The following is a 24,806-nucleotide window of genomic DNA, read 5'->3' on the forward strand; positions in this document are numbered from 1 at the left end:
TTTAATTACCTGATAATAATCCCACCTTTTGAAAATTTTGTAATAATCCAACCTTCGCTTTCAGTTTGTTGCCAATGGACACTTTAGAAAATGACTTGCTATATCAAGTTAACTCTCATCTTTTTCTTCTTTATATCAAAAATCCAACCTATTTCCCATTACTTGTCAATAATCCAACTTTTGAATTTTTTTTAATAATCCAACCTTTGTTTGCATTTTGTTGCCAATAGACCCTTCAAGAAGCTAAATACTCAATTTCTCTTTGCAACTAGTTTATAATAATCTAACATATCTCATCCATACATGTTAAATCTCTTTTAATTTCTTTAACACATTTTCTCTTCAATTATTATCAAAAAATCCACAATTTTTAAAATACTCAATTTCTCTGTGGCACTGATTATTTTACTTTGAAGGGAATTGAAAAAATTATGACTATTATTAAATTTTTTAATAATATTATAACGTGTGAATTTCAACTTGATAAAGATAATATATGACGGGTTGGGTGTGGGTCAGCGGGTCGGATTTTTGAACACCCCTATTTGATGGTATATGTATGTAAAAAAAATTACTATTTTCAAAATTTGATGGTACATAGTAGGTCATTTATTTGAAGGGTCCATTGGCAACAAACTAAAAGCAAATGTTGGATTATCAAAAAATTTTCAAAAGTAACGAATATTGGCAGGTAATTGAAAATAGGTTGGATTATTCACAACAATTTTTCCTCAAATAAAAGAACCACAATCGATTTCAAGCATTAGATCTCCCATTATAGCATGGTTTGAGAAGATATGTAAATTTAATTTTACCATTCTTTAAGGATGTATAATAAGTGGGAAAGAGGAAGAGAGACAATTACCAATTAGACTTTTCTAATTCATTCACCCAGCACCCGCGCTCTTCATTTGATTTTCAAAATCAGTTTATTTTTGATAGCTCATTTTACTACCAAAAATAATTCATATTTCACCTAACTAGTATAGTTGGGAAAGTAGGGTCGAACCACTGTGGAAGGACAAATAAAGTCACAAATTGAACCACTGTGATGAGATGCCATGAGGCACAGATTTACAGTTTCTTCTTCCACTGAAGCTTCTGTTTCAGCCTCACTTTCAGTATCACCCCAAGCTGCAATCATTGCCTTTCGAAAGTCTGTTTTGAAGTTCCCTTTCCTAGGTTGTCCTCCAGCTTCTCTTGTTTTTCCCTTGCCCTTATCATTCTTCCATAGAGGGCAATCGTTGATGAAGTGGTCAGTGTTTCCACATTTGTGGCATTCAAAATTTTTCTTCGTGTTAGCAGTTCCTCTTTCTTTGTTATGTCTTTGATTACCATATCTGCTATTTCTGAAGAATTTTTTGAATTTTCTTGCTAACATAACAGTCTCCTCCTCATCAGTTTCTGATTCTTCATGATCATTTGCCGCTAGAGCCAAGCTTTATTTCGGGTACTGTCAGTTGTTTCCAAATACAACTCGTGAGTCATGAGGGAAACAGCTAGCTCTTCCAAATTGAACTTGGTGAAATCTTTTGATTCCTGGATGGCTGTGACCTTAGCTCTCCAGCGTTCGTCTTGAGGGAGACTTCTAAGTACTTTCCTGACTTGTTCATCAACGGGAATGATCTTACCAAGAGAGACTAATTCGTTCGTGATGTTTGTGAACCTGGTGAACATCTCTTGAATATTCTCCCTAGGTTCCATGACGAACCATTCATATCTGGACATTAGTAGATCAATTTTGGAGCGTTTCACTTCACTGGTGCCTTCATGGGTAACTTCCAGCAGGTCCCAAATCTGCTTTGCCGTTTTACAACCCATGATGCGATTATGTTCATTTGGCCCGAGACCACAGTGAAGTAGCTTGATAGCAAGAGCGTTCATCTCCATCTTATGAAAGTCTTCCTTTTCATATTCAGTGATCGATTTTGGAATTGATTTATTATTGGAGTTGATGGTCGTCACCTCAAAATCTCCTATTTCAATTACTCTCCATACTTGGTAATTTTCGGCCTTTATAAAAATTTCCATCCTATTTTTCCAGTAGGTATAGAATTTCCCATCAAACATGGGTGGCCTTTGCGTAGAGTACCCTTCTTCCATGCGTTCGTTCATCTTCAACATCTTGCCAGGGAACAGGATACTGCTCTCAGGGTTTCCTGATTAAATGAGGAACACTACTCTGATACCAATTGTAGAAATGCAAATAGATGATCGAATGCAACAAGAGTGGGGGTGAATTGTTGTGTATTGAGTTTAAGATTTTTGCCTCTAATTTTGCGAAATTATAATAGAATAAAACTTAAACTTAAACTTAAAATGAAAAAGATAAAAGGAGACAAAGATTTTACGTGGAAACCTTCTTGGCCCAATAAGAAGGAAAAACCACGACCCCCCGGGATTTCAAAATTCTCACTATGTTTTAGGCAATCAATTACAATCACATAAAACAATTTACTTCACTTGAAGCTTCTCTACTCTAGGCCTAATTCTCTTTCTCTTCTCTTTCTCCTTCTCTTTCTCTTCTCACGCTTCAATTGAAGCTTCTCTATTCCCCTAGACTTCCCTTAAGTCTAGTTACAACAAAACACACAAATACCCTTACAAGGCCAAATTCTCAAGAGGATAAAAATTAAATAATTGCTTTAAGAAAAATATAATAAATTAATTGGCATTTAAAAACTGAAAATATTTTTCTTAATTGAACTCCCTTAATGGACACTCTTGGATCCCTCCCGGTTTGAGCAAAGTTCCTCCTATTTATAGTGGGAACAACCAGTAGTTACCTTAGACACACTTACCACTATCCTCGACGTTCTCAAAAGAAAAAGATAGTGGTCTTGCCAAAAAATAAACGTCCGACTGTCATTTGCTCAAAGAGGAAAACGGTTTCCTCAAGCTAAAAATAGCTTAGAAATTAAAACACAAGATCCTAAATAATAGGAGATCTCAATCTTAAAAAGAATAAGTCTTAGGCTATTTTTAGATAACCTAAAATTAGTTTTGCCAACCAATTTATTAATTAATTAAGCAATTAATTTAATTTTTAACCGTTACATCAACTTAATTAAGCCAATGTTTTTCTCCAGACCTGCGACGTGGGAACAGTGTACTGTCTCCATCTACAACTTCAGTCAGATTGTCAACTTTGGGAACAGTAGACCGTCTGTCTACCTTTAACGTCCTAAGCACTTATCTAACTTCTTGTATATTGTAAGACACGTACAACTTTCACGAACCAAGTCATAGGCTTCATCAACGATTTCAACAAAATCGGATATTCACCTACAAAACAATCTCTAAAATATATTTGTTTATTTAAAAGTGAAGTCATCATCAAAACCTAAGAGGCCAACAAATTCCCCCTTTTTGATGAAGACAAACTTATAACCAAACTTAAGTTAAATAGAGTAAAACAAAATTTTTAGCATACTAGAGATTAAAGCAACTCTAAATAATTTAGCAAATCAACTCGTTACAATATAATTTACCAAGCATGCATAAAGCAATTTACTCTATATTAAAAACATAATACCAAATATGTTTTTAAGATAATTTTCCAAAAACAGTTAAATTAAATTAACAGAAATCCAAATTAACACACCAATCCATAAGTATTATAAAAAGTAACAGCTTTGAAGAAAACAAATTCAGAACAACACTTAATCAATAAACTTAACAACACAGATGATTATGCCACAGATGATTATGCACATTTACTTCCATTATTGCAGCAATATAAATCAATAAAGATATGGAGACTGTGTATTCACAGCTGCTCTTAAGTTTGTGCATCTCTTCCCCCTTTTGTCATCAATCAAAAAGAATTGGGAATATCAAACCACAGCACAAACCATATAGAGTTGTCATTGAGGAAAACAAGAAAACAGTAAACGAAAGCATGCACCATAAATAGCAGTCCAAATATGCATATAGTTAATCATCACAAACCAGAAATAAAAACAAGAAAGAGAATGTAGCAGTTGTTCAACAAAACAAATACAATTTTGTACCCCATATGGTACAAAAACAAAAGTGAAATTTTTTGATAAATTTTAGAGCCAACAAATCATTAAAAACATGGGAAGAGGAATCAGGGAGCAGTCTCTTCTTCATCTATGTATTCGGTCTGCACTTCAACAGTATCCAACTTTGCACCAAGACGGTTCTCCATCAGGGTAAGTTGATCAACGATTGAAGCAAGTGAGACTCGAATTTCATCTTGAAAAGCAGTAAATTGAGACTGTAGGTCAAGGAGCTTGGAGAGAATAAAGTTTGAAGAAGCTGCAGGAACAGAATCAGGATTAGCACAACCAGTACCTGGTGAAGACTGAGATGGTGGTGGTGTAAAGTGAATAGGTGATTGAGGTGGTGATGGATTTTGATGTGGTGGTGGAGTGGTTAGCTTGGGAGAAGGAGGTTTGTTAGATGTAGACTCAGGTATGGTGTCAGATGTGGTTTCATCAACCATAGTAGCCTTGCGTTTCGAAGTTAACCTCCTACTCTTCCTCTGAATTGACTTAGCCTTTTTTCTCATTGCTATCACAATCTCTTCATCACTTGAATCACTGAAGATATTGTGATGAACATTATCTTCCAAGGCTTCCTCTTGTTCTCTTGGTTCCCCCTTACTTGCTTCTCCACCCTATTCCCTTTTTTCTCTTTTTTCAACGTTGTCAGTGGGAACAGGTTCTTGATCCTTCTTCTCTTTTTCCTCCTTCCTTGATTTTTCCTTTTCCTCTTTTTCCTCCTCAACGCCTTCCTCTTCTAATTCGATTTCAACAACCTCCTCTAAATCATGCATTAACATCCCCTCATCATTTAGTTTTAGGTGCAAATTTTATAAACATTTAGCACCTATTTTCATGTTAGGACCCATTGGGAACTCCAAGCCTTCCAAAAATACATCAAATTTTCTAAAAATCCAAGTCAATAGTCCTCCATAACCAACAAAACTTTTCTTTTCAATGCAATCAGATAAATGAGAGATCATCAATGATGGAAAATTTATCTTAATATGATTTGCCATGCAGTAAATTAAGGTGGCATCACGCAAACTCACTTCACTGCGTTTGGAATTTCTTGGTAATATGAATCTGCGTGCAACGTTATACAGTAATTTATGCAGAGGAGAGAAAACTTTGTGACTAATCTTTCCCTTCTTTTGATCTACCCTAAAAATTTCAGAATTGTTCGTTCATTAATGCCAGAGAATGCTATCTTCGACCCAACGTAATAAGTATCAAATCCAACATTAGGAACATTTAACCATTCCCCCAACATAGCACTATTAAATTCTATTGTCACATTCTTAACTGTACTAGAACACATCCCATAATCATTAGAGAAATTTAAAATAAATTCTCGCATAAGGTTTGGAAAAATTGAGTTGCAACTAAAATTGGACATCAATACCTCCCATTCTTGATTTTGTAAAATGTCATGTAGTTGAGGACAGTGAGTAGAATCATACCAGTACTTATCTAACCCGAACCCTACTGACATCTCCTTTGATACTTCTTCAGCGCTGTTAGGATCAGCACGCTTCGAACGCTTGGCTATCCTAGAAGATGAACCACCTTTTGGAGTGGGGATTTGGCGTTTGGTACCGGCATGCTCAGTGGAGGGTTTAGGTGTTTCATTTGTAGTTTCAGCAGTTGAGGATGGTGTAGCATCAAGTAAAGGTGGAGGATGAACCACGCTGAGAGGTTGTGGTTGTGAATTTTCACGGCATTTTGGGGTTTTCTTGCTGGATTTTGAGAATCTTTGGGTTTTCATTTTGATTTTGAAAAGTTTTGAGATGAAAGGTAGATGACGGTTGCTTGAGGAAGATGAGAAAGCGTGAGTAGTGTGATGTAAGAGAAGGGTTTAATAAGGGGTTGAAATGACGGTTACCCAAAGGTCCAATCCTTTAAATGCTTTAATCATTACATTTGAAATCAAGGATTGATGAAGAGTTGGGACAAATCCAAATAAACCAATTCCCATTATTTTGATTTAAGTTGACCATATATTAGTAAGAAAATATGAAAGAAATGAATGATGTTATTATATTATATTATATTATATTATATTAAGAAAAATAACGAACATACACCGCTTTGGTCTGATCAAATTAAAACATGCAATCAAGAAAACATTCATAGTACGTACTTTATTAACTGTATACCTGATACCTTCAATAATTGATTTTCAATCAAGATTTTGTGGTTGATTTCACCTTTTCAATTTCATGATGCTGCATGGAGAATTCTTGCTTTCAACTTTAGTGGAGCTTGATCATACCAAGTTCCAATCTCATCTTTTCATATTGTTCCCTCGGAAGCGGTTTGGTCAAGATATCTGCGACTTGTTCATTAGTGTTAACATGCTTTACAACAATATTTTTATTTTCAACATTATCTTTAAGAAAATGATGCCTAATGTGGATGTGTTTTACTCGTGAATGATGCACTGGATCTTTAGATATACATATAGCAATGGTATTATCACAATAAATAGGAACACATTCAAATTTAATACCAAAATCTCTTAGCTGCTGTTTTATCCAAAGCATTTGGAAACAGCAAGTTGCTGCTGCTACGTATTCAGCTTCGGCTGTGGATAATGCAACAACGTTTTGTTTCTTGGAATTCCATGAAACTAAACATGAGCCAAGAAATTGTACCATACCTGATGTACGTTTTCTATTAACTAGATCACCTGCATAATCTGCATCACTAAAACCTTTCAAATCATAGACATCACTTTTAGGATAATATAAGGACAAGTCATCTGTTCCCTTCAAGTATCTCAGAATTCTTTTTACTGCTGTAAAATGTGATTCTTTGGGGTTAGATTGAAATCTAGCACATAAACCAACACTAAAAGAAATATCAGGTCTACTAGCTGTTAGATATAATAAAGAACCAATCATGCCTCGATACTTTGTTTGATCTACATTAATTCCATTTAGGTCTTCATTTAATCTAACATTTGTAGCCATGGGTGTGTGGTTTGTCTTAGCGTTGTCTAGTCCATACTTCTTAAGAAGTTATTTTATGTATTTTTGTTGATGGATAAAAATACCATTTTCAGTTTGTTTAATTTGTAAACCAAGGAAGAAATTTAGTTCTCCCATCATGCTCATTTCAAATTCTGTGCCCATAAGATTGGCGAATTCTTTACATAACAGGTCATTAGTAGCACCAAAAATAATATCATCAACATAAATTTGAACAACCAAAATATTATAACCTTTATTCTTAAAGAATAAGGTTTTGTCAATTTTTCCTCTAATAAAGTTATTTTGTATCAAAAACTTTGACAGTCTTTTATACCATTGCCTAGGGGCTTGCTTAAAGCCATATAAAGCGTTATCAAGCTTGTAGACATGATCAGGACAAGAGGTATTTTCAAAACCTAGGGGTTGTTCAACAAAAACTTCTTCATCAAGAAAGCCATTTAAAAAAGCACATTTCACATCCATTTGATATAATTTAAAGTTCATAAATGCAGCAAAAGAGATTAAAATTCTAATAGCCTCTAACCTTGCTACCGGAGCAAAAGTTTCGGTGTAATCAATATCTTCTTGTTGGTTGTACCCTTTGACCACGAGACTTGCTTTGTTTCTCACAATTATTCCGTGCTCATCTAATTTGTTCCGAAATACCCATTTTAAACCAATTACCTTTTTGTGTTTTGGTTTGGGTTCCAAGTGTCATACTTTGTTTCTTTCGAATTCATTCAATTCATCTTGCATGGAAACTATCCATTCGGAATCTTTTAGAGCCTCCTCGTGGGTTTTAGGTTCAAGTGATGATAGGAACGCAAAGTGTGTATAAAAGTTTCTGATTTGGGACCTGGTTTGCGTTCCCTTATTTATATCACTGATAAGCAATCAAGAGGGTGATAACTTTGATATTTCCAAGGCTTAGGCACAAACTCTCTTGTGGGAACAGAAGCATTTTCTATTTCATCTGCTTGATTATTGTTCTGTTCTGCTTCTGGATCTGCTTGCTCGTCTGTGGGAACAGCTGGATTGGAGACTGTCTGCTGTTCCTGAAATACTGTCTGTTCCAAATTATCATTGTTCCTTTCAGCCTCTTCTGGGATCAGCTGTTCACCTGCTATTCCTTCATCTAGCATTTTCATTTCTTCATCATCGTCTTCTAGATGAGCAAGACCTATTCTCACATGATTGTTTTCCTGTCCACTTGTTGAGAAGTTAGTTTCATTAAAAATGACATGAACTGACTCTTCTACACTCATTGTTCTTTTATTATATACCCTGTAAGCTTTACTATGTGATGAGTAGCCAAGAAATACTGCTTCATCGCTTCTTTCATCAAACTTGCCTATACTTCTTTTTCCATTAACATGTACAAAACATTTGCATCCAAATATACGAAAATAGGAGATGTTTGGTTTAACACCTTTGAGTAATTCATAGGGTGTTTTTGAAGAGATTGGTCTTATTAACACACGATTCATAATATAACAAGCAGTATTAACGGCCTCAGTCCAAAAATTTCTAGGTAAACCGCTAGCAATCAACATGGTTCTGGCCATTTCTTCTAAAGTTCTATTTTTCCTTTCTACCACACCATTTTGTTGTGGTGTTCTAGGTGCGGAAAAATTGTGATTAATTCCATGTTCATTGCAATATATAGTAAAATTTGAATTTTCAAACTCTTTTCCATGATCAGACCTTATGTGGATTATTTGATTATTGGTAGATTTTTGTATTTTGTTTGCGAAGGAAACAAATTCATCAAAGGCTTCATCTTTGCTTACTAAAAACAAAGTCCATGTGAATCTACTATAATCATCAACAATGACAAATACATATTTTTTGCCGCTATGGCTCTGTATTCTCATTGGTCCACATAGATCCATATGAATTAATTCTAGTGGTCTAGCGGTAGTCACCATATTCTTTGATTTAAAAGATGACCTCACTTGTTTTCCTTTGGCACAAGGATCGCAAATTTCTTCCTTAAGGAATTTTATAACTGGTAGTCCTCTAACTAGGTCTTTTGATCTTAATGTATTAATCAATGTAAAACTAGCATGACCTAGATGCTTATGCCAAAGTAGTGGGTCTTCTTCTATGACACTTAAACATGTTAGACTAGTATTGGGAACAGTGTCCAAGTCCACTACATAAGTGTTCCCTTTTCTGATTCCCTCGAGCACAGTATCTCCTGTGTCGTTCCTAGAAATTATGCATCGTTCAGAAGTAAACTTAACAGAGTTACCTTTATCACAAAATTGAGAAATACTTAGCAGATTGTGTTTTAAATTCTCGACTAAAAAAACATTGTCAATGGCATGGGAACATGACCTTCCAACCTTTCCTTTGGCGATTATCTCACCCTTCATATTGTCACCGAAGGTTAATGTTCCCCCATCATAGGCTTCAAGTGAGAGAAATTTAGATTTGTCACCCATCATATGCTTGGAACACCCACTGTCGTGAGTTGTTCCCCCTCACTTGAACCAGCAAAGCAAATTAATGATTAGGTTCAGGAACCCAGTCATCCTTGGGTTCCCTGTCGATAATACTTGAATCACATTTCTTAATCCATATGCGTTCGACATAATTTTTATTTGCTTTGGTATGCTGTTCCCTTTTTACACATTGATTTTTCAGGTGTCCAGTTTTGCCACAAAAGGAACAGACTTTACTACTAGGGAGATCTACGTAGACTTTTTTCTTCCTATTATTCTTAACGTAACCTAGGCCTTCTTTACTCTTTGTTTTAGCATTCAGAATCCATTTGGGAACTTCACTGATTTTCCCTTCTCCTTTAAAGTTCAATTTATTTTTCAGATTTTCATTCTCTTTTTCACATGATTCTAATTTTAAATTCAACTTTTGAAATTCAGTGCTAAACATGTGAGTGGATATATCATTTTCGTCTCTTCTTAATCCTAGAAATTTATATTGATTTATTTCAACATTAAGAATAATAAATTCCTGCTTCATTTTTTCAATTGCTTCTTTCAAAATAACATTCTGATCCAGCAGGTTAAAAAATCTGCTTTGCACATCGATCCTAAATGAATTTAAGTAGGAAACATGATCTTTACTTGAGTTGAGGTCTTTCTTAATTTGGAGACACTTAGTATTCTGTTTATCTAATTTCTCTTGTGTCTCCAAGAGCAACTTAATTAATTTGTTCTTACTAAATTTAACCAGATATTTAGGAAATGAGCTAGAAGACATTACCTCTTTTTCTTTGGACTCTTCATCCTTGCTGTGATGAGATGCCATGAGGCACAGATTTGCAGTTTCTTCTTCCACTGGAGCTTATGTTTCAGCCTCACTTTCAGTATCACCCCAAGCTACAATCATTGCCTTATGAAAGTCTGTTTTGAAGTTCCCTTTCCTAGGTTTTCTTCCAGCTTCTCTTGTTTTTCCCTTGCCCTTATCATTCTTCCATAGGGGGCAATCCTTGATGAAGTGGTCAGTGTTTCCACATTTGTGCATTCAAAATTTTTCTTCGTGTTAGAAGTTCCTCTTTCTTTGTTATGTCTTTGATTACCATATTTGCTATTTCTGAAGAATTTTTTGAATTTTCTTGCTAACATAGCAGTCTCCTCCTCATCAGTTTCTGATTCTTCATGATCATTTGCCGCTAGAGCCAAGCCTTTATTTCGGGTACTGTCAGCTGTTTCCAAATGCAACTCGTGAGTCATGAGGGAACCAGCCAGCTCTTCCAAATTGAACTTGGTGAAATCTTTTGATTCCTGGATGGCTGTGACCTTAGCTCTCCAGTGTTCTTCTTGAGGGAGACTTCTAAGTACTTTCCTAACTTGTTCATCAACGGGAATGATCTTACCAAGAGAGACTAATTCGTTCGTGATGTTTGTGAACCTGGTGAACATCTCTTGAATGTTCTCCCTAGGTTCCATGACGAACCTTTCATATCTGGACATTAGTAGATCAATTTTGGAGCGCTTCACTTCACTGGTGCCTTCATGGGTAACTTCCAGCAGGTCCCAAATCTGCTTTGCCGTTTTACAACCCATGATGCGATTATGTTCATTTGGCCCGAGACCACAGTGAAGTAGCTTGATAGCAAGAGCGTTCATCTCCATCTTATGAAAGTCTTCCTTTTCATATTCAGTGATCGGTTTTGGAATTGATTCATTATTGGAGTTGATGGTCGTCACCTCACAATCTCCTATTTCAATTACTCTCCATACTTGGTAATTTTCGGCTTTTATGAAAATTTCCATCCTATTTTTCCAATAGGTATTTCCCATCGAACATGGGTGGCCTTTGCGTAGAGTACCCTTCTTCCATGCGTTCGTTCATCTTCCACATCTTGCCAGGGAATAGGATACTGCTCTCAGGGTTTTTTGATTAAATGAGGAACACTGCTCTGATACCAATTGTAGAAATGCAAATAGATGATCGAATGCAACAAGAGTGGGGGTGAATTGTTGTGTATTGAGTTTAAGATTTTTACCTCTAATTTTGCGGAATTATAATAGAATAAAACTTAAACTTAAAATGAAAAAGATAAAACGAGACAAAGATTTTACGTGGAAACCTTCTTGACCCAATAAGAAGGAAAAACCACGACTCCCCGGGATTTCAAAATTCTCACTATGTTTTAAGCAATCAATGACAATCACATAAAACAATTTGCTTCACTTGAAGCTTCTCTACTCTAGGCCTAATTCTCTTTCTCTTCACTTTCTCCTTCTCTTTCTCTTCTCACGCTTCTATTGAAGATTCTCTATTCCCCTAGACTTCCCTTAAGTCTAAGTTACAACAAAACACACAAATACCCTTACAAGGCCAAATTCTCAAGAGGATAAAAATTAAATAATTGCTTTAATAAAAATATAATAAATTAATTGGCATTTAAAAACTGAAAATATTTTTTCTTAATTGATCTCCCTTAATGGACACTCTTGGATCCCTCCCGGTTTGAGCAAAGTTCCTCCTATTTATAATGGGAACAACCAGCAGTTACCTTAGACACACCTACCACTATCCTCCACGTTCTCAGAAGAAAAAGATAGTGGTCTTGCCAAAAAATAAACGTCCGGCTGTCATTTGCTCAAAGAGGAAAACGATTTCCTCAAGCTAAAAATAGCATAGGAATTAAAATACAAGATCCTAAATAATAGGAGATCTCAATCTTAAAAAGAATAAGTCTTAGGCTATTTTTAGATAACCTAAAATTAGTTTTGCCAACCAATTTATTAATTAATTAAGCAATTAATTTAATTTTTAACCGTTACATCAACTTAAAAACAGAAAATAATTAATTCGCAATTTTCCAGCCGATGTTTTTCTCCAGACCTACGACGTGGGAAAAGTGTACTGTCTCCATCCACAACTTCAGTCAGATTGTCAACTTTGGGAATAGTAGACCGGCTATCTACCTTTAACGTCCTAAGCACTTATCTAACTTCTTGGATATTCTAAGACACGTACAACTTCCACGAACCAAGTCATAGGCTTCATCAATGATTTCAACAAAATCGGATATTCACCTACAAAACAATCTCTAAAACATGTTTGTTTATTTAAAAGTGAAGTCATCATCAAAACCTAAGAGGCCAACAAAGCGAGCTGAAAGTCTATTTTGGAGGAGCATAATCTAAAAAGTAACGTAGCCTAAAGATGAGGCTAAAACAACTCCAAATAACTTCAACTCATAACTACCGAACCAACACAACTAATGGAAAGCACCGTCATATCATCATTAAATTACTAGAGATTTACAACATGTAAAGGCAAAAAAGTACAACAAATTAAAAGATGTGAAACAAAATTTTTATTTTTATTTATTTATTTATTTATTTATTATTTTTTTTTCTTTTTTTTTGAACTGCATGAATATGAATAATGAAAAGATGGTAATATATGACAAACCAAGAGAGTTTTTTTTTTTTTTTTTTTTTTTTTTTTTTTTTTTTTTTTTTTTTAATTGAAACTACATGAATATGGACAATGAAGAAGATGATGATATATGACCAACTAAAGAAGCACACTCCAACAATGAGGAAACAATCAACCTAACTCAAGTACCCCATGCAAGTAAATGTCAGCCAAATGACAGAATATATATCTCCCACTAACCAACCAAATGCTCCCCCAAGCTAGACTTGGGTTGATCAAATAGGGTCAAGAAGGTTTATAATGCGGTTAGTTATGAAAGAAAATGTAGGGCTTAAAATAAAAGATCAAATGGCAAATTATGTCTTTGAAGACAATGTTGCACGGTTTCTAGCAAATAAGGGCCTTTTATCATGCTCATCATGCAATTACATAGCTAACAAGACCAGTACCAAGCCAAGATGAAGATCAGTGATACACCAGGAACTAATCACTCAAGAAGGAAATAGTGAGATAAAAATCAAAGTCCAAATCCTTACAAGGTAAACTCTTCCTTGTTCCAAACAATAGATAATAATGCTCAAAAACACAAGTTTCAATAATACCAAGGAATCGGAAAAAGAACCCAAAAGTCTACAATGACCAGTCTCAGCAATCACAAGTGTTAAAAATTTCAACCATAGGGCACAGGGAAACATACTTTGTCAAAAAGATCCAAAGGGGCATCGAGGGAGAAAGAAATACATTACAACTAAGAAAACAATACAATATTTTTGGTCACATGTAAACTCCTACTCCTAATGAGTGGTACAAACCATGCAACAATCCTAAGAAAGCAATAAAAACATTCAAAGCTAAATTATGAAAAGAGTTGGGAAGATCTCACCAATTAACTTCCTAATGCAAGCTGAAGTACAGAAAATCATCACGTTAACCAAAGCGCGACTTGCAAAAGAACCTGCAAAAGGAGAGAAACAACCAACTCCAACCAAAACAACTACACTAAAAGCAGTAGAATATATACAAGAGAGTAAGCCAAAGCAACAATCAAGACTCCCCCCAAGCCAAATCAAGCACTGTCCACAGAGTTTGAGAGGGGGGCAAGAGCCCACTAACCCATGGGGTCAAAGTCATTATCCTGCTGCTCATCATCATCGTCATCATCCTGATAGGTAGGAGGGGGAGAATACCAATCAGGATACTGAACGTCGGCATGAAAATGACCTTGCTGATGATGATAGTCAAGCAGCGGTCGAAAAGCAGACTGAGATTGGAGCTCGAAGTGAGTGAATCGAGTGTCCAAAGAGGTCAATTGGGCGGCCATTTGCTGCTGAGACAATTGCATAGCATTGAAGTTATCGATCATGAGCTGTTCAAAAGGGGAGTACCCTTGGGGAGCCACCGGAGATGGTCCCAGCGGGGGTCCCGTACGCGCTCCAGAGGACTTAGCAGGGAAAGCCGCAGGAAATAAGTAATGAGCCCGGTTGGGCTCCAAAGATGGCAAAACCTCTATCGGCATATCAATATAAAAGGGGGGACGGGAATGAATTTTCCACTGAAAACCCCCCTGACTACCCTCCACCAAATAACCACATTGACAAAGGTGCTGTAAAGACAATAAACAATCAGCACGCAAAAAGATAACAGGTGTAGACTCAATTAGGAACGGGAACAGCAACAAGAGGGGGGGTGAATTGTTGTTACTAGTTTAAGCGTTTTTGCCCTGTTTTTGCGGAATTGAATAAAATAAATAAAGCTTAAACTTAGAGCGAAATAACAAAAAGAGACAAACGATTTTTACGTGGAAACCTTCTAGGCCTAAATAGAAGGAAAAACCACGACCCCTCGGGATTTCTAAACTCTCCACTATGTTTAAGGCAACTCGTTATAATTACATGAAACATCTTACTTCACTCGAAGCGAATCAACTAGGCCAACTCTTCTCTCTCAAATTGCTTCACTCAAAGCAACAAACTTAGCTTCACTAAAAGCTAAACTCCACACTAGCTTCACTCAAAGCTATTCTCTTCTCTAGCTTCATTAAAAGCTATCTAATTTCCCCATTAGACTCACCCGAGTCTAATTACATATTCTCTCAAAAACCCTTACAAAAGGATAAAAATTCTCTAAAATAAAATCAATGAGTTGCACAAGAAAATGTTATAAATTAATTGGCATTTTTAAAACAAAATTTTCTTGTAAAAATTCTCCCAAAATTACGTATGATTTAATGGCTCAAACTAAGGCAAGTTTTGAAGAATAACCAAGTCCACTATTTATAGAGCTAAAATCCCTAATAAAAAGGAATATGCCAACCCATTATTCCTTCATCAATCAAAAAGATCATGGGAGTAATGTGGATTAATCAAACATACGGTTATTTCCACAAGACTTGATTAAGTCAAGCATACGGTTAATAACAACAATAACCGATGTTCCTATTTTCTAAAAATAGGTTCTGTTCCCTTTAAGCAGCAGTTTCTTCAATAGCTGTTCCTGTTCCTGTACTAACTGCTGGAACGTTTTTGCTATTAATGGAAACGGTTATACTTAATAGGAATGGTTACTTGCTAACTTATAGGTATAAAGACCGGTTAAGAATGACAGCTAAGACCCATTCAACAACTGCTATTTCTATTTTTAGCAAATCCAATATTTACTAAAAATAGATCCTAAAATAAAGGATCTTTATTTAGAGGCTCATACGTAAAGTAATTTTATAAAAACTTTTTGCCAATTAACTATAATAAATAATATTGCAACAAATCAACTTTATTTAATACATTAACTAAAAATAATAATTATAAATAAATAACCAGAATTTCCAGTTAACGTAGGCTGACTCCAGTTTAGGAACAGTGCGCTGTCTCCAATTTCCAGTTTTGTAAGAACATCCAACTTAGGAACAGTAGACCTGCTGTCTCCATTTTACATCCCAAGCGATATACTTCTTCTAACATCTTTCGGATCCTTTTGACACGTACATTTCCATGAACCAAGTCATAGGTAATATCAACGATCATAATCACGACCGGATATCGACCTGTACACAATCTCTAAACACATATTTGCTTAAGTGTAGTCATCATCAAAACTCAAGAGGTCCAACATCAAGGAAAAATTCCGGTTATGCAGCCGAAACCGCAACTTAGGTTTGCTCCTATCACTAACATCTTCCCACAATGAACTCACAAATTCTAATGTAAGATGCTCATGAGTGTTATGACATGCATTAAACAGAGTAGACAATCCAAGAGAAGCAAATAAATCACAGGTGGGTTCGAGAATACCTAATCGTTCGAGTACCGAATGATCGATCCACTTAGATGATACAATGCGCCCTTTGAGATGCTGAAACTTTTGCCGTTGATCCTCATTGCAGAAAATAACGTCGGGAAAATCCTCATCGCGTTCAATGGCTGGAACTATAGGTTGTGAGCTAGACCTCGGAGCTCGTGCCCGCTTGCTTGCCATTGCACTCCCGTGTTTTTTTTTTTTTTGAAATTGATGGGTGGATGAGGAGAATAAAAGAATGGGTAAGAAAAAAGTTGTAGGAATTGGGCTAATGTAGTTTGAGGGTGAAAATTAAAAATAAAAAGAGAAATGTGTAAAGATTGAGATTTGAAGGAATGGGTGAAATTGATTAAAAAGAAGTAGTGAATGGGAAAGAGAATGAGAAGAGGAAGAGGATAGTGAAATTTTTAGGTATTTTTGATGAAAGAAAAATGGAGAATTTGAGGAAAGAGATTTAGGGAAGTTGAGAGTAATGGAGGAAGAGAGAGAAATTGATGGAGGAAGAAGATGAAGTGGTGAGTGATGTGTGAATGAGGAGGGAAAGAAATACGGTGAGGAAGGGGAACGGAACCAGGCGGGTGGGTGAAGACCCGGGCGGGTGTGAGTGAAAACCCGGGCGGGTCCGGGTATTTTTTTTCTCTTTTTCTTCTCTCTTTTTTTTTTGAGACTATCACGCACCCGGGTGGGTACTAGACTGATGCGAACTCTCCAATCGGGTTACCTCCCGACAAGTGCTGTTTTTTAAGGTCCCGCACGACCCTCTTGTTCGACCAACTTAAGAGGAGAAAGAAGGATGAAGGTGGATAACTTCCATCGTTCCAACAACATTTCCTTCATGGTAAAGCTTTAAACGTTGTCCATTGACCTTTAAAACATCACCTTTCTCATTTTTCAATTCCACGGAGTCGAACTTATTCACATTAGTAACCAAGAAAGGACCAGACCATCTAGACTTTAGCTTTCCGGGAAAGAGCTTGAGTCGAGAATTGAACAATAACACCTTATCTCCCTCTACAAACTCTCTTTGGAGGATCCTTTTATCATGCCATTTCTTAGTTTTCTCCTTGTAAATCCGAGCACTATCATAGGTGGACAATCGAAACTCATCTAGCTCATTAAGTTGAAGAAGCCTCTTCTCCCCCGCCAGCTTGTTATCCATGTTAAGCTCGCGAATTGCCCAATGAGCTTTGTACTCTAACTCGACGGGAAGATGACAAGATTTTCCGTACACAAGCCGGTATGGGGAAGTGCCAATAGGTGTTTTGAAAGCTGTTCTGTAGGCCCAAAGCGTGTCATCAAGCTTCATACTCCAATCTTTCCTAGACTTTGCAACCACCTTTTCCAGTATAGATTTGATCTCGCGGTTGGAAATCTCCGCTTGACCACTTGTTTGGGGATGATATGCAAGTCCAGTACGATGATAAACTCCATACTTCTTGAGAAGAGAATCCAACTTTCGTTCAAGAAAATGCGAACCACCATCACTAATGAGAGCTTTGGGAACCCCAAATCTCGGAAATATGACCTTGCTTAGAAGTCGGATGACCACTTTAGAATCATTGGTGGGAGATGCGATTGCTTCAACCCACTTAGAGACATAGTTGGCAGCGACCAAAATGTAGCAATTCCCATTAGAAGATGGGAAAGGTCCCATATAATCGACACCCCAAACGTCAAAAATTTCAACCTCAAGAATACCAGTTTGGGGCATTTCATGCCGCCTCGAAATGTTGCCAGTCCTCTGGCAAGAATCACATGACATAACAAAAGACTGAGCATCCTTGAACATCGTGGGCCAAAAGAAACCAGACTCATTCAGCTTGCGAACGGTTTTATCTGGCCCATGATGTCCCCCATAGGGTGAGCTGTGGCAGCGATGGAGGATCCCATGGACCTCCCACTCAGGAATGCACCTGCGATAAAGTCCATCTGCACACTCACGGAAAAGAAAAGGATCATCCCAAAAATAGTATCTAACATCATGCAAGAACCTTTTCTTTTGTTGGTAGGACAAATCAGGAGGCAAAATGCCGCCTACCACATAGTTAGCATAATCCGCAAACCACGGACCCTATGATGTGACTGCAAACAACTGATCATCATGAAATGAATCATCAATAGAGGAGGAGATCTTACCATCATCATACCTGATTCTAGACAGGTGGTCTGCAACTACATTCTCTGCTCCTTTCTTATCACGAATCTCAATATCGAACTCTTGAAGTAAGAGAATCCACCTAATAAGCCTTCGTTTGGCTTCCTTCTTAGCAAGAAGGTACTTTAAAGCTGCATGGTCAGTATACACAATAACCTTGGAACCAAGAAGATATGATCTAAATTTTTGTAAGGCATAAATAACAGCTAAAAGTTCCTTCTCTGTGGTGGCGTAGTTGACCTGAGCCTCATCCAAAGTCTTGCTAGCATAATAAATGGCATGCAAGACCTTGTCCTTTCTTTGACCGAGCACAGCTCCAACCGCAAAATCACTTGCATCACACATAATCTCGAATGGGAGTTCCTAATCGAGAGGGCGAATGATGGGTGCAGTAATGAGAGCTTGCTTTATCCTGTTAAAAGACTCAACACACTCCTCAGTGAAGTCAAAAGGCGCATCTTTAAGAAGAAGTTGGGTTAGTGGTTTAGCAATTTTAGAAAAATCTTGAATAAAGCGGCGGTAAAACCCCGCATGACCAAGAAAACTTCTTGCCCCCTTCACATTAACTGGCGGTGGTAATTGCTCAATCACATGTACCTTGGCTCGATCTACCTGTATGCCCTTATCAGAAATAATGTGGCCAAGAACCACACCTTCAGTCACCATAAAGTGACACTTCTCCCAATTTAAAAACCAAATTACATTCTTCACATCTTTTCAAAACTTTAGTGAGATTAGCCAAACAAGATTCAAAAGAACTACCATACACACTAAAGTCATCCATAAAAACTTCCATGATAGACTCTATGAAATGAGAAAAAATGCTCATCATGCAACGCTGAAATGTAGCTGGTGCATTACATAATCCTAATGGCATTCTACGATATGCAAAAGTACCATAAGGACAAGTGAATGTTGTTTTCTCTTGGTCATCAGGATGAATGGGAATTTGGAAGAATCCAGAATAACTATCCAAATAACAAAAATATTTATGACAAGCTAACCTTTCAAGCATTTGATCAATGAAGGGGAGAGGGAAATGATCCTTATGAGTAGCTAAATTCAGTCTCCTGTAATCAATGCACATGCGCCAACCAGTGACAATTCTAGTGGAAATTAATTCATTTTTATCATTCTTAACAACAGTCATCCCACCTTTTTTGGAACCACTTGCACAGGACTTACCCACTTAGATGCAGCAATAGGAAAAATAATGCCTGCGTCAAGTAGTTTCAAAACCTCACCTTTCACGACTTCTTGCATGTTAGGGTTTAAGTTCCTTTGTGGTTGAATACAAGGCTTGTGATCTTCTTCCAAATGAATCCTATGCATTCAAAAGTCGGGACTTATACCTTTCAAATCATCAACACTATACCCAATGGCCTTCTTATGAGTTTTCAGAACATCCAAAAGTTGGGAAAGTTGGGCATCATTGAGTGTAGTGCTGACGATAACAGGATGGAGCTCTTGCTCATCAAGAAAAACATACTTAAGATGGAAAGGGAGAGGTTTTAGTTCGGGCTTCTTTACCTCTACCTTGCATATAAGCCGAACTAACCTCTGCACTCTCTTACTCTTGCTGTGACTAAGCTCTTCATTACAAAGAGCTTGTTCAACAGCATCAATTTCAGTCTTCCAAATGCTAGCATCACCTGTAGAAGATTCAAGACAAAGAACGACCTCCAAAGGATCTTTCATAAGAGTTAGGGGCAAGTTATCATGACAAATCACATCAACTACATCAATAACATAGCATTTTTCCTCAAGCATGGGACCTTTCAAAGCATTGCTCAAGTTGAAAGTTACATTGTCATCCCCTACAGAAAGTGTAAGTCTACCATTTTTCACATCAATTACTGCTCCTGCCGTATGAAGGAAAGGTCTTCCTAAAATAATAGGAATTTGTTGATCTTCCTCCATATCAAGAACAATAAAATCAACAGGGATATAAAACTTACCTACCCTAACAGGGACATCCTCCAAAATACCCAAAGGATATTTAACAGAACGGTCGGCCATTTGTAGAGTAATATTAGTAACTTTTAGATCACCCATTTTCAGTTTAGAACAGACAGAAAAAGGCATCACACTAACACTAGCTCCTAAATCACATAAAGCTTTATCAATAAACAGTTTTCCAATGTGACAAGGGATGGAGAAACTACCAGGATCTTTCAGTTTTGGAGGGGATTTATTTTGTAGCAAAGCACTACATTGTTCAGTAAAAGCAACTGTTTCCACATCACTAAAAGCTCTTTTCCTAGTCAATATGTCCTTCATGAATTTAGCATAAGCAGGCACTTGTGTGATTAATTCAGTAAAAGGAACTGTTACCTGCAAATTCTTAACCACCTCCAAGAACTTAACGAACTGCTTGTCAAGCTTGCTCTTCACTTGGCGGTTGGGAAAAGGAAGTGTGATGGGAGGCACTTGCAATGCCTCTTCTTTCGCTTTCTCCTTCTCGTGCACTGCCTCAGAAGATGCTTCATCAGTAATCGCTTCAGAAATGCCCACATCTTTCGAATTTGACTCTCCATTGTGAGGCATGGGTGGCTCATCATAACTCAACCCGCTCCTTGTAGTGATTGCATTGGCGGTCTCCTTGCCATGTGGTTGAGTAGGTTGGCCGGGCAATGCTCCTGCTTGTCTAGAGGAGCTAGATGCAGCTAATTGAGCGACTTGAGTTTCAAGCATTTTATTGTGAGTACCGAGTTGCTCAAGTTGTTTGGCCATTTGAGCCATCATGGTTTTCAACTCCCCCAATTCGGATTGGGGTTGTTGGTTCTTAAATTGCTGTTGTTGATGGCCTTGAGGAGGTCTTTGGAAACCGGGTGATCCTTGATTGGGCTGATATTGCTGATGTTGCCCATATTGTTGTTGTGGTGCTTGTGGTGGAAAGTGTTGCTGTTGAGGATTTAGCACATTGTTGCTCCGATATGACAAGTTAGGATGATTCGGAATTCCAGGATAGTAGCTATTGTTGTTGAAAGGAGGACAAGCTTGAAAAGCATTGACTTGCTCTGGCACTCCCATAGCTCCATTGGGATTAACAGAACACTCCATTAGAGAATGACCATGCACACCGCAATAATCACAAGCAACTCCACCTTGGCTAGAGGTAGCCATAGCATTGACTGGCATAGATGTATTAGCACTCATGCTCATCCCATCAATTTTCGCATTCAAAGCTGAGATTTATGATGATAAAAGGGAATAAGTTTCAACTTCATGCTTCCCCTTCCTTAGTGCTTGAGCTGCGCACCTAGAAGAGCTATTCCATTGATTTTCAGCAAGAGTATCCAAGAGTGAAATAGCCTCAGAAGTTTGTTTGTTCATGAAAGAGCCGCCAGTCGCACCATCTACCATCCTCTTAGTCTCATTATCAAGACCATTATAAAAAGATTGCATAAGAAATTCCTTCTCAATACCGTGATGAGGGCACATATATTGGTAATCTTTGAATCTCTCCCACGCATCATGAAAAGTTTCCCCCGCATCTTGTGAGAAACTATAGAGCTTAACACTGTAGTCATGAGTCTTATAACCGGGATAATACTTCACTAGGAAAGCATCAGATAATTGTGCCCAAGTAGTAATGGTGTTGGGAAGAGAGTTATACCAACGTTGAGCCTTGCCTGCCAAACAGAAACGAAAAAGGTACAAGTAGAGCTCGTCGTCAGTCATCCCAGTAATCTTTTGTAAAGAACATGCTTGAAGGAATTTCTGCAGATGATCAACGGGTTCTTCATTGTCAAGACCATAGAACTGATTTCTCATGATCATATTCATAACATGGGATTTGATGTCAAAGTTTCCAGCATTAGTAGTCGGCATCCTAATCCCCGCGGTAACATTGCTAGCCTTGGGCTGTGTAGACTGCCTAAGAGTTCTCTCAGGAGCCTGAGCCGCCATGTCAAGAGATTGAGAGGCTTGTTGAGCTTGTTTACGAGCCTCCGCCCTCCTTTTCTTTGCACTTGCGTGTGTTCTACGAGCAGTTGCCTCAATCTCAGGATCAAAAAGCAAAGGGTGCTTGTTGGTACTCCTGGTCATGCACAAAAACACTAGAACAAACGTAAATACGCTCGAAGAACAGTTGTTCCTCGAGTGGGTTAGCAAAAGCAAACACTAAATTCAAAAAGAAAAATTGTTGCCCCTCCCCGGCAACGGCGCCAAATTTTGATAGGTCGTTTTACTACCAAAAATAATTCCTATTTCACCTAACTAGTATAGTTGGGAAAGTAGGGTCGAACCACTGTGGAAGGACAAATATAGTCACAAATTGAACCAAGTTCACTATTACTAACGATCAAAAGTTGGATTTTTGTTTGTCTAAGTAGAACGCAAAAACAAGAGATGAAAAGAATTCAATAATTAAAAACCTAAGGCTAAAAGGATTCACTATGGATCGATCATGATTCATGAACAACAATTGGGATAGGAATGAATATAGGCGAAGGAAGATGTTGCTCTCACAAACAAATTCGACAATCAAACAATAAAACAAGTTATCGCGATTAAAGCTTAATTGTTCAAAGAAGGAAATCGTTCACTCAAACTCGCAACTCTCGCTTATAGAATTGAGCGAATAAAACTTGCAAATTGGCCAAACATGCAATCAATCTAAAACCCATCAATTGAATCGCCTAAACAAACCAAATTTAAATCCTAAAATCAAACAAGAATCATGACCTTTTGTATAGTTTCACCAAACCCTAGAAATAAAACTACTCACTAAGCATATTAAAACTAACAAGAGATTCAGCAATTAAATTCATGGAGAAAATAAAATTCAAATTTAATGGAGAAACAAACATTCAAAGATAACAATGATAAACAAGAACAAGAGATTAGAATTGAAACTAATACCTTCAATATAATTAAAATTACAATGTCCAAGTGTTGATTAACAATCCCCCATGGCAAGTAATATGACAAATCCCTTCAATATCAAACCCTCCAAACAGAGAAAAAAAAATGTCTCCAAAATTTTTTTCTAAAGCTATTTATATCCTCCTTAAAAGAGATCAGAGGATATGGGAAGTTACTATCAAAAATAATTGCTGGACCCAGCCGGGTACGTGAAACCCGGCCGGGTGCGAAGCAAAACTAAATCTTCAAGACCAAAAATTTTCTATGTTCAAGAGTAAACCCGGTCGGGTATATGGAAACCCGCCCGGGTACGCAGCAGAGTAATTTGATCTTCAATGGAAGCCTGGCCGGGTGTCTAGAAACCCACTCGGGTATGAGAGGCTCACCTGGCCGAGTATGTGGAAACCCACCCGGGTGCGAGTGGCAACTTTTTCTTCCAAATGGCATCTTCAAATTCTTCTAAGTGCCAAGTGCAAACCCGGTCGGGTATGTGGAAACCCACCCGGGTATGAGAGGCTCACCCGGCCGGGTATGTGGAAACCCACCCGGGTATGAGACCTGGTCAGCACAAAAATGACCCTTTGAGTAGCTTATGACCTTCCAACTTGCAAATCTCGCTCCACGAGTCGATTCCTAGCAAAATTAAAGCTTTGTACCTACAAAATAGATAGAAAACAAACACTCCAACCAGGCATAAAAACCAATAGAAAATTGAGCAAAATACGCGAGAAATGCTATGAAAATACAATAGGGCATGGTAGAAAATAATATATAAAACACACACATCAATTTTCTTAATATTATACTATATGGGCTCGGCTTTTAGGTTCTATCGCAGTGTATTGACACCACGAACCTCATAAGTTAAATCGGAAATATTGGATCAAGAGAAAATAGAAAAATATGTCGCAAAAGTAAAAATTGAAAAAACTCGGAACACAATCATCAACCTTATAAAAGTTTTAGGATAGATAACTGAAAAAAATTATGGTAGTAATAATACAAAAACTCAAATGAAACATACCAAAACAGAATAAATAGAAAACTTCTGCGTTTGCCGGGAGTCGAACCCGGGTCTATTGCTTGGAAGGCAATTATCCTAACCGTTGGACTACAAACGCTGACCGTTAACAATATAACTATTAAAACTTTATAAATATATAAAAAAGTAGTCTATGAAATTATGTTATCAATTCTGTGTTTACTTAAAAAGTGTAAAATGTTTTTTAAAAGTAAACGAAAGGTCGGTATTAAGTTGCCTAACATATTGTCGGGTTAAAACGGATTCGGGTAATTAAAGGATCACACTCTAATTGTACCTTATTTTAGAGGTGGTCCTCGACGATTTTGGGTGGGTATTGAACTAGGCTTGCCTCTCATAATATACCCACGGGTCTTAAATTTTAAAAGTTTGCCCACCTTAGCGGACTCACTTTATTCGCGGTTTCCCTTCATTAATTTTTGTGGGCAGCACATGCGGGCTAACGAATTATTTTTTTATAATTAACGTTTTTCTTTTTTTCTCAGACCTTGATCATAATTTTTAATACACTGAGTATGATAATGATAATGAAATATATAGTTGTTTTTTTATTTTGAGAACTTAAGACGAAAAGATAAATATTGTCAACTTAGAAATATGAT

The 24,806-nt window shown here is 37.1% G+C and overlaps 1 protein-coding gene and 2 non-coding genes across 3 annotated transcripts; 1 reads left to right on the forward strand and 2 right to left on the reverse strand.

Moving 5' to 3' along the window:
- Window positions 1-19,625: 19,625 nt before the first annotated feature.
- Window positions 19,626-21,452, reverse strand: LOC130823310 (uncharacterized). Its single transcript, XM_057687929.1, has one exon. It carries the CDS (start codon window positions 21,450-21,452, stop codon window positions 19,626-19,628), a length of 1,827 nt encoding a protein of 608 aa, XP_057543912.1.
- Window positions 21,453-21,717: 265 nt separating this feature from the next.
- LOC130824694 (small nucleolar RNA R71) lies at window positions 21,718-21,825 on the forward strand. The gene has a single exon (XR_009046785.1). It is a non-coding gene; the product is annotated as a small nucleolar RNA R71 (small nucleolar RNA).
- Window positions 21,826-24,211: 2,386 nt separating this feature from the next.
- On the reverse strand, window positions 24,212-24,283 carry TRNAG-UCC (transfer RNA glycine (anticodon UCC)). Its single transcript has one exon. It is a non-coding gene; the product is annotated as a tRNA-Gly (tRNA).
- Between the last annotated feature and the right edge of the window lie 523 nt (window positions 24,284-24,806).

The sequence above is a fragment of the Amaranthus tricolor genome, chromosome 9 (assembly GCF_026212465.1).
Source record: "Amaranthus tricolor cultivar Red isolate AtriRed21 chromosome 9, ASM2621246v1, whole genome shotgun sequence".
NCBI classification, from domain to species: Eukaryota; Viridiplantae; Streptophyta; class Magnoliopsida; order Caryophyllales; family Amaranthaceae; genus Amaranthus; species Amaranthus tricolor.

Excerpts from the sequence above, each read along its gene's own strand:
- LOC130823310 (XM_057687929.1), bottom strand. The coding sequence starts at position 21,452 with ATGAGTGCTAATACATCTATGCCAGTCAATGCTATGGCTACCTCTAGC.